The sequence below is a fragment of the Prunus persica genome, chromosome G4 (genome assembly GCF_000346465.2).
Source record: "Prunus persica cultivar Lovell chromosome G4, Prunus_persica_NCBIv2, whole genome shotgun sequence".
NCBI lineage: Eukaryota > Viridiplantae > Streptophyta > Magnoliopsida > Rosales > Rosaceae > Prunus > Prunus persica.
Window position 1 is genome coordinate 11,519,494 of NC_034012.1, and position 14,591 is coordinate 11,534,084.

Here is a 14,591-nt window from a genome sequence, read left to right on the forward strand (position 1 = left end):
GAATGCAATTCCAAAATTTCTCAATAAAAAAAAATTAAAATAATTAGAATTTCACTTTGTCACAGAAAAAAAAAAAAAAAAGAACAAACTTGCTTCGTTTCACTTAAAAAATCAAAAGGCAATGTAAGATTTTCTTTTTCTTTCTTATTTTGAAAAAATGAAACAACGGAAATTAAGATTTGCGGTTGAGGTGGGTATGGTTCTTAATGATGGTAAGAAAATTAGGTGTGTTTTTTTGCAGTGCAATTAAGAAATGGAGTGGAAATTAGGTGGGGTGTTTGTTTAATGCATTTAGGAGGGTTGGCTAAGGTTGTCGGTGTGTATTTAGTGTGGAGGTTAGGAATTGATTAGGTGAATAATGACATTACTTGTGTGTATGTATGAGTTGTTGGCTAACGAACTGTGGCTGAGTGGGACTTGAAAAATTAAAGATAAGGTATGATCTTTTTGATATCACTAAGGAAAAAAATTGGACAAAAAGAAAACTGGTTCGTGGGCCTCCAACCCTGGATTCTAACCACCAAGACAACATTGAGCTTGAGCCCTAATAAGCCCCATACTTTAGGCCTTGACCCTTGGACCTCTAGCCCAAAACACAAGCTTTGTCCTTAAACCGTGGACTCAAACTTCGAGCTCTGCTATAGGATTCAAACTTCGAGTCCTATAATAGAGCCCGAACCCTATTACAGGACTCGAAACTTCGAACCCTATTATAGAGCATGAACCCTAACCATGGACTCGAGTCATGTCTTCAAACCTCGCTTCCCAAGCCTTGAGTATAAATCCTAGATCTTGCGTCTCAAGCCTGGGATTCGAACCTCGTGGAAACTATTTCCCTAAACCTCAAAGTTGAACGCTGAGCCTTATACCTCTGGTCTCATTCATTTGAACACGAGATCAAAGGGGTAAAGTCCAAAATGAGCTCATAATGAAAACAAATGAAACACTATGGAAATGAAAATTTCTTGGTAACAAAAGTTTCATTTATTTTTACCAAACAAAAATTTCTTGTTGTATATATTGTATACTGTTACTAGTAATGCTATCTTTTCTACAAATTCTATCACCAAAAAGAACAAAACATAACAGGAAAAGAAAGATAGTTTCTTTCCTACACATAATTATCCCCTGATCAACAAAACAGAGAGAAGAAATAGTTTCCTCAATTGGGTCCCCAGCAGATTAGCTGAATCAAATTTTCAGCCTTGTCTCTTCTTCTTCTCTCATCATCAAGGGTCATCCTATTTTCCTGGCTCACACCCCCAGCAGCAGCAGTATTGCTCCACCTGGTTTTGGCCCCATTGCCGCCACCACCACCAGCAGCTGATGGCTCTGCAGCATTCATCTTCTGCTGCATCATGGACTTCAATTCCTTCTCAAACTTGCATATTTCACCACCCATTTGCTTTGTTTCTCTCTCTCTCTCTCTCTCTCTCGCTTTTCGTTGCTCAAATTCAGAGAGCAGTAAAGAAATGGTGTTTTTTTTCTTCTTGGTAAAGCAGATGTCTGTATGTTAGTTTATAAATACAGAGAAGAGCCAGAGAGTTGGGTGGACAAAACATTTCTCGAAGGTTTGTGGGGCAGTGGCCTTTTGGGAAACTGAGATTGAATTGGCAGGTTTTTTTAGCTCCCAGATTTGTGGCACTGGTTTTTCTAAATCCGCTGGATTCTCTGGTTTTTCTGTTGTTCTAGCATGTGATTAAAAGAATATAAAATTTAAATTAGAAACATTTCCTTTTCAACAAAACAATAATGAACATTTTTTCTTTTTTAATATTAGAAACCACAAGTAGTTTGGGTTCACGAATCTATTTGACATCTAGCCGACCAGAAGGCCGGATTCCTTTTTTTACATTTAGCTTATGATGTTATTGCCGCCATAGTTATAGTTTAAAATCACATTGAAATTTATAAAGGATTATGGCTTTATATAAGTTCTAGGGCCAAACTTTAAACTTTAGGACTCCTTTGTTTTGGTGCTTAGAATGGAATTAGATTGGAAATCTCATCATATTTAAGACATGTTGAAGGAAGAAATAGTTAAATTTTGTCCAAATTAAAGGTAGAGGATGAATTAATAATGAAATTAAAAAAATTTATCATATTCAATCCCGAAAGTGACAGGATATCAACACCTTGTAACTTATCCCTTATAATCTCAAAAATGAAAAATCATTCACATGTATCCTTCATTTCGTCCTTTTAACGTACTTTTAATCTAATGAGTCATCTGATCTAAAACGACCCCTGAATAAATCCCAAACTTGTGAATTTAGTGCAATCGCAATTAAGCTTGTAGACAAATGACCGTTTGCAAGTAATTGTATACATGGATTTCAAAATTGTGATCTGCAGGTAATTGTATTAGTATGAAGTTGTGTGCTGTAAAGAGAAATGTATACATGGATATATTATATGAGTTGTAGAGTTGTAGTGAACCTGGATTTGAGATATTGAAAACCAGAGGGTGGAGAGGGTGGTTTCCACCGGTTTAGTCCAGGTTTGGATTTATAACCATGGATGCGTTTTGGGTAGTCAGCAACCTAATTATGCGTGATAGCGGCCAAGATGTTTTGTTGAAATGTCTCAAAGTCAATATTTGCGACCCCTATGTGTGGCCATGTTTAGGCTCAGCCCAAATTACCGACAACATTCACAGCTATCCTTTTTTCTTTTGTTTCTAAAAGCTTACTTGAATGACAAAGTTGGTTTAGAAGCTTTGTTCTTCTAACCAAAGCCTTTAAATTGAGCTGCATTGTACGCCTCTGCCCGCCCCTAGTATTTAGATGACAAAACCATTTACTTAGCAGCATAATGCCGAACGATGCTAAATTATTAGAGAAGAGAGTTTCTCATACACACACAACTAAAATGTTATTTGGGTCACTGGCAGACCTACACATGAGCAAGGAGTGCCGCTGCACCTCCCATCGCCGGAAAATCCTTTGGGTTGGCAAGAATTTGCCCCTCTGCTGGTGCCCATCATATGTTCGATTAAATGTCTGAAAGAGACTCTGTAATATTCAATTTTTTTTTTTTTGCTTCACATAAACTTGTTGTCTCCCAAAATTCTCCTAATGGTGTATCTCTATTTAATATATATCCATGAGCTTTAACCCCTCTTATTTGACATATGTCCTTTCCTAGATGGGTTCATGGATTCATTGCACTTGGATTTCCCTCACATACTTTTAGCCTTTTAAATGTTGCCCCTCCTCCTCTGAAAAATTCATGAGTCTGCCAATGATTGGAGTAAAACATAAAACCTATGATCTGCAAGTTAAGACTCTTTTTATTAGGCTAAACCATATTGACAATGCCTGACTATAACTTTTTTTTTGTGGTTACATTAAAAAGAAAGAAATCCCTTGAAATTTCGAACCTGGGTGTCAAGCGGGGGAAGGGGGAAGGGCCGATGCTTTAAATGGTTTATAAAGACAAATTTTGGGGTTGCTTGGTGCTGTGCGCCCCATGGGCCGCTTAGTTTTGTCATAGCCTTGGAAACAGTTGGAGAAACTCTGCGCCTTCTCCCCCTATTCTGCCATATAAAAGTGAGCCCGCCCCATTATACTTCTTCAAATGGTAGAAAATTAAGGGCGAAAATTTCAGTTCTGTATACCCAAAAAAACAAAAAACTCCAGTTCTGAAGGGAGGCCAATTCTTTTTCTGTGTAAGTAACGTAAATCAATTTTAAAAATATTTCGTGATTTGGCCCGTGTCCAAGATTCTTTCAATGACCTATGTAGTGTTGAAGGGAACCTATGTCGTGTTGAAAGGATATCTATATGATCCGATTGCATAATGTCCGCGGTAGCAATAGAACCGGAAAAAGTAAACAGAAAAGAGTTTTCTATGATCCGATCCACAAGGACCATGTTTGCGGATCCATGATTGGGAATTGTTTGATCGCCTGTTTTATGATGTTAATAAAATTGATCTATTAAAATTGGGGCCGATGCATCTGAACCAATTTTGTTTGTTATTGTGGATTTGTTGATTTGTGCAAGAAAAACACCATCCAAATTCTACCACATTATTATTATGAGGCACTGATTAAAAGGAAATGCAAAACAGAAGAGAAATATGAAAAAACCAATATGGCAAATTTCTCTTTAATTCTATCTATTTAGTGAGGCAGCATTTAATCTCATTTCTTTAGGCCCAAGTTATAAAACTTTGGCACTCAGCTTCATCAAAAAGACAACAACAAAAGAACCCTTTTTTTTGATACAAACAGGGGAAAGAAAAAGAAAATGAAGCGAAAAGGATCAAAGAGTAGTGAAGTGAAGTCATGTAATTCATGGAAAAAGGGATTACATCCATCCACAGACTCAAAATCTAAAATCTAAAACCTAGTAGTGTTAGGACCCCAGCAGTTCAACTCCATGACTTTCCTCACCTTCTCCTCCTGTGACCTCTGCATCTTGTTAGAAATTGCTGAAGAAGAAGACCCAGAGAGTTTCTTGGCCTGGGAATATGATCTCATGTTGTTCTTGGCATGCTGTTGCAGTGACCTCAAAACCCCATTCCACCTGCAAATTCCTTGGTCTTTCAGAGCCTCAACAGCTCCAATACTTGCTGCCACAATCCAAGCCCTGCAAGCTGCATTCACCATTTTTGCAGATTTTTTTTTCTTCTGGTATCTGATTTTGAAGAAGATCTTTTATGGGTAACAGGTGGATGGGTGAAAGATGAAAGCTTTGAAAGGGAGAGTTTAAATTGAAAGTCTGAATCTGGGGTTTCTTGGTTTTCTGTTGTGGGTTAAAGGGTAGGACCATTCTCTATATATAGGCAGCTAATATAAGAAAAAAAAATAGTGAAAATCAAGGCACTGGCACTAATTGTTTAGGACGAAATCTGTGGTAATAGGTTTAGCAAAACCAGGTGCTGAGCTCTTGTTTTTGCGTCAGGCCCAGAAAAAAAGGGGGCTCTTCTTTGTGGGAGCCAAAACCCACGCGCTTTCCTCTTTTTTCATTTTTTTAATAATACTTTTGGGATTTTTTTTTTTCCTTCGAAGGAATAAAATTTTCGTTGAGCAAAACAAAGGTCACAACCAAGGAAGGGGGGAGGGGGCAAATACACCCACATGGAAAGAAGCAAAAGAATGGCCTCAATGTCATGAATTATATTGCTTTTCCAAGAAACTTAAAATTTTGGGGTTACAAAATAGCAAAGGCTTCCCACACCTTCCATTCACTTTCATATCCCACAAACAGACATCAATGAGGAATGAATCATGCTCATATCCCATTATCCCTCAATTGCTCTCTTTTATATGGAGAATGGCTCAATTGTAACGGGAATAATATTGTTTTACTATCTTCATCTAATCACGCGTTATTATGTAAAATTCTTATAACGCGTGACATAACATGATTAGTTGAGAATAACAAAACAATGCTATTCCCGTGATATACAAGTTTTTCTCTCTTGACTTTCTTTTTCTTCCCTGTTTTACTTAGAATTGCAATTTATTTAGAAGGATAAGGAAGTTGCCAATAACTCTCTGCCAAAAAAAAAAAAAGGGGCAATAATTGGATTGTTTTGTTTGAAGAATTGAGAATAGAAACTAACGTAGATGGTCGACACTGACTGAAACAAAAAAACCAAGCTGACCCATAGTCTTTTGGTGCAAGCATCTCAGATTCTCGATATAAATTAAACATGGGGAATTATGCTGTATTTACTAGTTATAAAATGGGGCTTTGAAACTCCAACCCTGCTTTTGGATGAGGGAAATAAACTTGGAATTTTGATAAAAGTCAGAAATTGAAATGAACCAATTCCCGTGTTTGGATAAGAAAGCATAGAAATTTAGAAATTCCGCGTGAAAAAATCATGAAATTTAGAGGTCAGAAATCTCAACTTTAACTTCTATCTAAAAGTCGCCATTTTTAAAATTCCAAGAGAAATTGAGTTTTAAAAAAAGATAACTTTACAAATAAATGTTAAATTATGTATTTAAATCCGTTATCCATACAAAAAACTTTATAAATTCTATAACATTAATTTTCGTCATTTTAAATTTCATCATTTATGACCTGATAAGTAGGCTTTGCATTCTCATTCGTATTTCCCCGGTTTACCTTTTCAATAACCTGAAGCATGAGCTTGCTGTGTTTTATTTTCACTTGAGTTGCACGCAATTTCTCCAAGTGCATTTCGTGACTAGAAGACTTAGTCTTTGTATTGATAGTGAACTAGCCACATGATGTCACAGTTGATGCTTATGTATCAATTATCACGGTCACCGGTTAATTAAAAATTGTTACAGAATGTAATCAATTAGCATGATCATGAGTCTTGACTAGCATATCTCGGTAACACTCGATAGGATTTGCCATCCATGGCTACTGCGGCCACACTCGGTGAGGACAAGTTGTGATGAGTTTGCATACTGAGGTCAGTTCTAAACTGATGAAATTCCAAAGTGGCTTGGGAAATTGTACATAGCTCCAGTTTTGAATTGGTCTCGGGCTGAGATTAGTGAGATGTATTAAAAATAACAGCGTCACATAAAAGAAAAGATATCTTGAGTCAGTAGAGCTCTGTTTTTATAACTATAACTACCAGAGTTAGCTGCACAAGCTAGGGATTTACAATGCAGATAATAATTGAATCAAGCAAATACCCTATACAATCAAGCGATTTCAGGTAAAGAATTGGATTTGGAATCTACCAGATTTGCCAGATTTGTACATGCGCAATCGCAAAATAACCAATCACTAATCAATGACAAGAAAATGTATTTGTACATTGTCAGGATGGTGTTCTTTCAAATTGAGGCCCGGGCAGATTTTGTTGGACAAAAACTACTGTGATTTATGTGAAAAAAAATCCCAATGCAGGGTGATGATACTAGGAATAGGCTTAAGTAAGTCGAGCTATGTCAACGCCGTCTGGAAATTTGAACGTGTCCGATGCACCAAACTTCCTTTTCTCTTCAGTATCTTCTGCATCTTCATATTCTTCGTCATTACTGTCATCATCCTCATCGTGGGAACTAACTGGAGACATGGGGTCATTTACACTTTTGGATCGATTTAATGGTGTGGCAAGCATGTTCACTTGGCCAAAGTGAGAAATCTCTACAACCACTGTGTCATCGTCTGCTGGAAGAGGTTGTTTCCATGGCTCTCCATCAATTCTCATGAATGTATGCTCAGCTGCACCCTTGCAAAACTCGAAACGTATTCTGTTTGCCTACAATGAAGTATAAATGTTGAACAATTAATCTATTTCACAGAGAGAGAGAGAGAGAGAGAGAGATGAAAGTACTTACATATGAGATCCTCCAAAATAAGGTTTGAACCATGATCAGTTGAAAACTAGTTTGATTCTGTTTATATTGAGATGACAGCATTAAATGATCTAAGGATAGTATATGATACCTGTGCAAGACGAGTCCCATGTCCCTTAGGAGCAAGTAAGATGAGCCCATGCCAGGCATCTCTAAAACCAACAATCTCGATGAGGCCATCATCCACATATGGAGGAGTTAAATCCCTCTGTGAAGCACATATTATTTGGAATTACAAAGAGTTGGCAAGATATATTTCTGTATTTTTAACTGGAACTTAGGAAAAAGCCAATCTGTCTGAAACAGATAGGAGAGCAATCAGAAATTACATATTGCACTTTCTTCGTATTTGGTTTCCCCCATGGGTCAAGACCACCAGAAAAACTGGGTAAGTTGAGGCACACAATAGACCTAATGCTGTAAATCAGAGATAATATAAAAAAATTAAGTGATGGAAAGGCTACAAATGTTGATTGCAAACATAAGAAAGGATGGAAAGTGGAAACAATGAAGTCTTTGTCTAGTCAGTTAATTCAACTGATTAATGTTTAATACATTATCTGAAATACATGTCATTCTAATTTGCCAGGGCCTCATTGTATCATTTCTTTAATTTAAGCATGCGAAATGGAACGCCACATATTGTAATCTGGAAGAAAAAATAGGTGAAACGACTTTTTGGGACAAGTGGCTTTAGAGATTAAGAGAACCATAACAGTTACAGAAAGTTAAACAGAAAGTTTATATCACCTGCGAGGTATGAGGAGGTCTTCCCATTGACCTTGTCGTTTCATGATCTTAATCTTTGTCTGATGTGCTATGTTCCTGTGTTGAAATCAAGGCATTACCACTAATATAAACAACCAAACAAAAGGCTAACTTGAAGAATGGTTGATAACATAGATCTTAAGATGTGCAAATACATTCACCCCATTTCCTGATTTCAGAACAGTGCAAAAATAAAGTGAACAAGAAGAGTCATAAATTTGGCTCCATTTTTTTGGACTGTCGATAAAAAATTGGGTTATAGAGAAGCACCTATTAAAAAAAGCACAAAACTGCGAAGAAGACTAACCGTGAAGAAGGATGCGATAGAGAAGCACAAAACCATCCTTGTGTACATCCAAGCTTCAAGTAAGTACCCTGAACCAATTAAAAAAGCAAAACAACGATAATAAGTAGCGAATTTATTAATGACGGGAAAACAAGAAGTTAGACCCTTGGCAAAACAAATGGAAACACCTAGACACCAAAACTAATGAAAACACCTATTAGGTATCCATCATTCGAGATGGATGGTTGGTAGACTTCAAAAAAGAATCGTTACACATATGTAGACATTATTATACTACTTATCTACTTTAGAGCATGATGTTAAAGATGCGGAATAATTTAGTACTTGATTAACTAACTGGTTTTTAAATTTTTCTGCATGCAACTTCCTCTGTGCGTGAAAATCATATGATATTTGAGCATCCATTCCTGTATAAAACAAAATACATTTGTCAGAAAACCTGGAAACTGCTGTCATGCAATAGTTCTTGCAACTAGTTACTGAACCAAACCAATATTTACTTCTAAATTTTTGGAAGGGCTAGACAACATTAACTTATAACATCAATATAAGAGGGGACTTAACCTAAGTACACTGCACGCCAATGGTTAATATCTTCAAAATGTTTCTAATATGAATAACTACCCTGATTACTCTCTCTCCATCCCATGCCATAATAAGCTTGATTCATCCAGAGATGATAGACTGAGATTTATGCAAGAAGGCATTTATCTGATTATATACCCATAAACTTCTATCACCCAACACCGCAGGCAGTAGTGAACCAAAGAAGCAAGCTTCAAAACATCAAATAGGAGACTTTCCCATCACAAATATTGACACTTTAAGAATGTTTATGAAACATGTCTACATATAGGGATGCTTCAAATGAGAACAATACTATGCTTATTTAATTCCACTTTTCCTTTATATATAGAACTTCAAAATAAACTAAAATTTTATCCTCAAATCCCTTCCTAACAACAATAACGGGTAGGACGGTTGTCCTCGACCACAAGGCCCCTAAAGGTTATGTGCACAAATCAGAGGCACACGCACACAAACAGAACACTTAGATTTCTTAATTAAAAACATTCTTGACTTCTTACCCATGCTGAAGTAGTTCCAAAAGCCCCCACGAAAGGTCTGGTAACCCTCCTGAGAACAGCCAACATTTTAGTGGTAATAAGTTTGCAAAAGCAAGTTGTGTTACGATGAAGCAAAAAATAAAATGATACATAAATTGAGTAATCACTTATCAGATTGGCACTTGACCAGGAAACAGGAAACACACCATATTGAGTGTATCAGTTTGGGAGACTCGATGAAATGCATGCAAAGAATGGGGTAGTTCTAGAGGCGCAATAGGGTCACAAGAACCTTCCGTTGGAGACCTCATTCTCATTATTATGTGCCAGCTGAGATACGTAAAAATAATAATAATAATAATAATAATAATAATAATAATAATAATAATAATCAAATAAACTATGTCTCAACTCCACCTTGAAAAGTATTGATTCGCTCAGCAGTAATGTAACCCACAAGGAGATTTTAAATGTGTATATTTTTTAAGATCAGACAGTCAAAATTCAAAATATAGTTGATGTCACCTGTCAATGTTCATTTCCTTCGCAGTCTTCACTTGATTCAAGAACGTCAGCACAGATTGACGGTCGATGAAAGGATTTTTCTTTCCCTGTGGATTAAAACTCTGATCAGCTAACAAATCTACTGTAAGTTGAGTCAATGCAAGAAGCCAAATGTTTACCACAAAAACACTTAGCATATACTAGTTTATTCAAGGCTGCCTCTGAGATATATGAGGCCCTGTGCATAAATTAAAAAAAAATTCCTTCTTAGTAATACACGTATGCCATGATTTAACACCAAAACATCCCAACTTAATTCAAACTATTGTCAACCAAAGCAAAATTTATATCTAGCCACATATTAAAGTTCTATTTAAAACTGTGCGATAGGAGAGGCAAGATTCTGAATGATTTATGAGGCAGTTCAGGTCCTTTGGGAATAGGATGGAGTAGGCAGTTCTGGCAGAGACGAGAAGATTATTTGGGGATGGTGTGAATGACCATGTGTTTTGGTGGAGGCTACAGGCCAGGTTTCCATTGGAATGCACAGAGTTTCCTTTTATGAGGGGACAGGTTTCTTGTTTGATTTCTAAATCTCAGCTTTTTTGCAACAATAGCTTATGAAAACTTCACAATGGTCTTGCCTAAAAAGAATGCTGCTTACATATATCATGTGTACATTAGTGATACAATGAATGCAGCTTTAATTTACTAGAAAATACCTCACAATACCAAATAGATGGCATGGTTATAGACTTTTCACTAGATACTTTTCAAATGCAAAGATGTAACTTCTTCCAATGCCAAAACTAAAATAGCTAAATATTAAGAATATGCAGGAACCTGCACCATTAAATACAGTAGTTCATATACTACAGAGTGCTCTGACTACATGATCAAGGCAAGTGAGATCAACAACGAAAGAATAAAACCAAACAGGAGTGTGAAAATCAAACAATGAATGACCAACAAGAGATTAACGTAGATTCAAACACACAAGGCTGGCAAACAGAACATTACCCAACCAAAAGCGAAATGGATATTGTTTCCAGTTCCCAATGGCACTGGGGCAATTGGAGGTGGATGAGGTAGTTTAAGATCAGAAACTACACTGAGGAGCCAGCCAACTGTACCATCTCCACCTGCAACCTATCACAGCAAGTGTCTATCAATTCATAGATAATAGAATGAAATCATGGTCATTTTGTACACACAACTTTCAATATATACAAGCTCAACTCACGATTATTCTCAACCTCTTCTGGATTTCAGCAGCCAAAACATCTCCACTGCTCTTGAGTGTTTCTAAAGTTACATAAAGGGTGTGTAGCACCTTGTCAGGAGCCTTTTCTCCCAAGTCAATAACCTGAATAAAAACGATCCGAATCAATCATCCCAGATTCCCATTACCTCAAACTCAAAAGAAATGTGAACCCACAAAGCGAAAATACAAGTAGCTGCAGAGCCTATAAGTAACCTGGTTCTCATTGAGAAGAGATCGATACGTAAGAAGGAGTTCACCTCCAATCTGACCACCACTTTTGGCATTAACAAACACCATGACTGGACATGAAGGCACAATTTTAACTTTTGGCATATCCGATCCACTCACAAGCATGTAATTCGGAACGTAAAAGTCCCTCAACTTATCCTCGGATTTCATATCACCCACCATTACATCCCAACTGAAGTGTTCATAATCATGTCAGAGTTCTATTCCATTCCATAAACAAATTTCAAAACAGCAAACAACGTCATTAAATAACTACAAAAATAATCATTATCTAGTTTGTGCAAATGCAAATTTTCAAAAGTTTCAACCTCTTGGCAAGAAAACTGTGAATATGAGATGCCAAGCGATTCCCAGAACGAACGGAAATCCGGTTCAGAAATTCCATAACCGGGTCCAAAAACCACAGGGTTTCAAACGTCAAGAAATGATGTTTAAAATTTTCCTCCAGTTTTTCGAGCAACCAACCAGGTTGTTGTGGAGTGGAATGGAATGTGGATAACAAAAGGAAAGAAATGGTTGTACGGAATGGCGTCTTTTTGTACTTTACCTGGGAAAGAACAAGTTGCAGAGAAATTTCCAGGCCAAGAGATTGAAGACAAAAAATCCACTGTTCGGATGACAAGCAATGCTCTGATTCTGATTCCGAGAAAGGAATCAGAGCATTGCAGGTACGGAGAGAGGGAAGGAATTAGAATCTTGCATGATTTCGGTCTTCCCTATTATAAACTTCAAATTGAGAAAATTGCGGACATGGATTTAGAATTAGGGATTTTATTTTTTAATGTTAGGTGAGAAAGCAGCGAGTTCATATAAAATTGGGAGAGAGAATCATTTGATTTGAACTCGTCACAATTTAAGAAGGTGTTTCTTTGTTTTTGGGATCTTCGCTACACGCCACGCCATCGGATTTCAAATTAGGAAATGGAGTGGTTATCTTGTGGGGTAGGATCTATTGTCCTGTAATGTGTTGCCGGATTTGAATGTGCCACGTGGATGAAGGAAATTACCTCGGACTGTGTTGGGGGAAGTGGGTTCCACATTGGATATGAAACGTTGAGAGTGACGTGGCTAGTCAGGCCTTACTATTTGGGCCTACTGGGTTGAGGCGAAGCACAAACAACATAGACAACCACAAAAGGAATAAGCCCAAATTCGAGAGAAATTATAATCCAAAATTTTCATATGATTTTCATTTAGCCTCTGAAGTCTCTCGTACACATCTATATATATATATATATAGAGAGAGAGAGAGAGAGAGAGAGAGATGGGAGACGGGTTTGGGATTTGGGGTTTGTGTATTGAGAAGCTGTTGGTTCTTTTCTATGGATAGAGAAGAGTCTAGAGAGAGAGAGGGAGATAGGGAAATGAGTGGACAGAGGGGATGGTGACGACGCATGATTTTAATAAGAAATCGAAAGAGGAGCTATTAAAGGAGGCTAGTCCTAAATTGATTCAATCTCTCTAAGTTGGTATTTTTTTATTTAATTTAATTGGCAATCCAATGCGTGTAAAGAAGGGAATTGTGGAGTTGAGGGAAGGAATGGTGTCTGGAGTTGCGGTAGGGGAATGGTGTATGGAGTTGCTAAGGGCAGTGGCTGTAGAGAATAGAGTCTCAAGAGTAGAGATGGGTCGGCAATGGGAGAGGGAGAAAGAGAGGTTTTTTTAAATAAAAACAAAAAAATTATTATTTGACTTTGTTTTTTATTTTCAAATACTTTAAAAAATTAGAAAATAGAAAGTTAAATATGGTTATAATCATAGACATGTGTTAAGTTTTTAAGAGGGTGGTGATGGTACACATTGGGTTTAAAGTTGTGAGCAAAAATGCTCATATTTTTTTTTATCTAAGCAATATTGTATAAGGGGTGAATTGAATTTTAGACCTCAGATACAAAAATAAATACTCTCAATCACTTGAACTACGAACTCCTTCGAATCCACATCATAAGATGCACGTGAGAGAATTTGTGTTTAGTTTTTTAGAGATTAAAGAATTGTGCGTATATATATATATATATATATATATGCTCCTTGATTGCTCTCCATATATATGTCATACAAAACAAATTCAGAGACAATTAGTGTGGTACAGAACTTTTGCAGGGTTTTAATATTATGGATGGGGTATCAATTATTTAAATAATTAGTCTTTTCGCACGCGCCTATGAGAATTTTTTTTATAAAAAACTAGCCCCTTGACACATGCTCACGCATGTGCCAATTGTTTTTTTTTCTTTTTTATTTTATTTTTAGAATTAATAAAAGATAACAGGGTAGTTATGTTCCATAAAAGTAGGACCTATTATCTTATTTTGTTTTTAATTTTAATTTTTTTAATATTAAAAAATATGAATTTACCATATTATCCTCATTTAATTAATAATTTCAATTCTTAATGTTTGAATTAACAAAGGACATTTTCTGGTATTTTGAATGTTTCACCATTCTCTGACTTTTGCTTTATATATATAGATTAAATTTATTTTAGAATTAAAAAAGATAATGGGTAGTTGTGTTCCGTAAAAATAGGATCCATTATCTAATTTTTATTTTTTTTAATATAAAAAAGTGTGAATTTACTATATTATCCTCATTTAATTAATAATTTCAATTCTTAATATTTGCATTAACCAATGATATTTTTTGGTATTTTGAATGTTTCACAATTCTAAGCCTTTTGCTTTATATATACTAGCCTCTCTCCACGCGCTTTGGCGCACACCTATCCATTATCTTTTTTAATTCTAAAATAAATTTACTTATTTTTTTAAAAAAACCTCTCTCAAGCGCGGAAGCGCGTGTAGAGAGGCTAGTATATATAGATATAGATAAATATTTTTTTATCAAGTACTTTTCGACTTGCTTTGACATGTGTACAGTACTTGATCATAAATTATTTATTATATGAAAATAATTCATGGCTTGCAAATTTTTAGCTTTATGAATAATGTTGTGGGTGAAGCATATAATCTAATCTGGATTGCAGATTCCAAAGAAAATATGCATATACAACTAGCTTGAATTATTTGTACCAAAATTAATTATATATGTTTTTATTAGGCTCTTTGTATGTAGTACTAATAGTGACATACTTGCATTCAAAACAATATTGTGGCTACACAGATTAAGCAT

General features: G+C 36.0%; 2 protein-coding genes across 3 annotated transcripts; both read right to left on the reverse strand.

Moving 5' to 3' along the window:
- LOC18779075 lies at positions 4,088 to 4,822 on the reverse strand. The gene has a single exon (XM_007213791.2). It carries the CDS (start codon positions 4,613 to 4,615, stop codon positions 4,346 to 4,348), a length of 270 nt encoding a protein of 89 aa, XP_007213853.1. The 5' UTR covers positions 4,616 to 4,822; the 3' UTR covers positions 4,088 to 4,345.
- Positions 6,517 to 12,315, reverse strand: LOC18780589 (diacylglycerol kinase 5). 2 transcript variants are annotated; one of them, XM_020561181.1, is made up of 13 exons: positions 12,007 to 12,315; positions 11,424 to 11,631; positions 11,190 to 11,312; positions 10,967 to 11,095; positions 9,968 to 10,053; positions 9,649 to 9,772; positions 9,464 to 9,512; positions 8,700 to 8,782; positions 8,376 to 8,443; positions 8,051 to 8,125; positions 7,630 to 7,717; positions 7,392 to 7,508; positions 6,517 to 7,203 (listed from the first exon to the last, which is right to left on the reverse strand). In XM_020561181.1, exons 2-13 carry the CDS (start codon positions 11,619 to 11,621, stop codon positions 6,871 to 6,873), a joined length of 1,473 nt encoding a protein of 490 aa, XP_020416770.1. In that variant the 5' UTR covers positions 11,622 to 11,631; positions 12,007 to 12,315; the 3' UTR covers positions 6,517 to 6,870. The 2 variants fall into 2 exon arrangements, with proteins under 2 accessions (XP_020416770.1, XP_007214480.1); XM_007214418.2 differs by lacking the exon at positions 12,007 to 12,315 and having other exon boundaries at positions 11,424 to 11,647.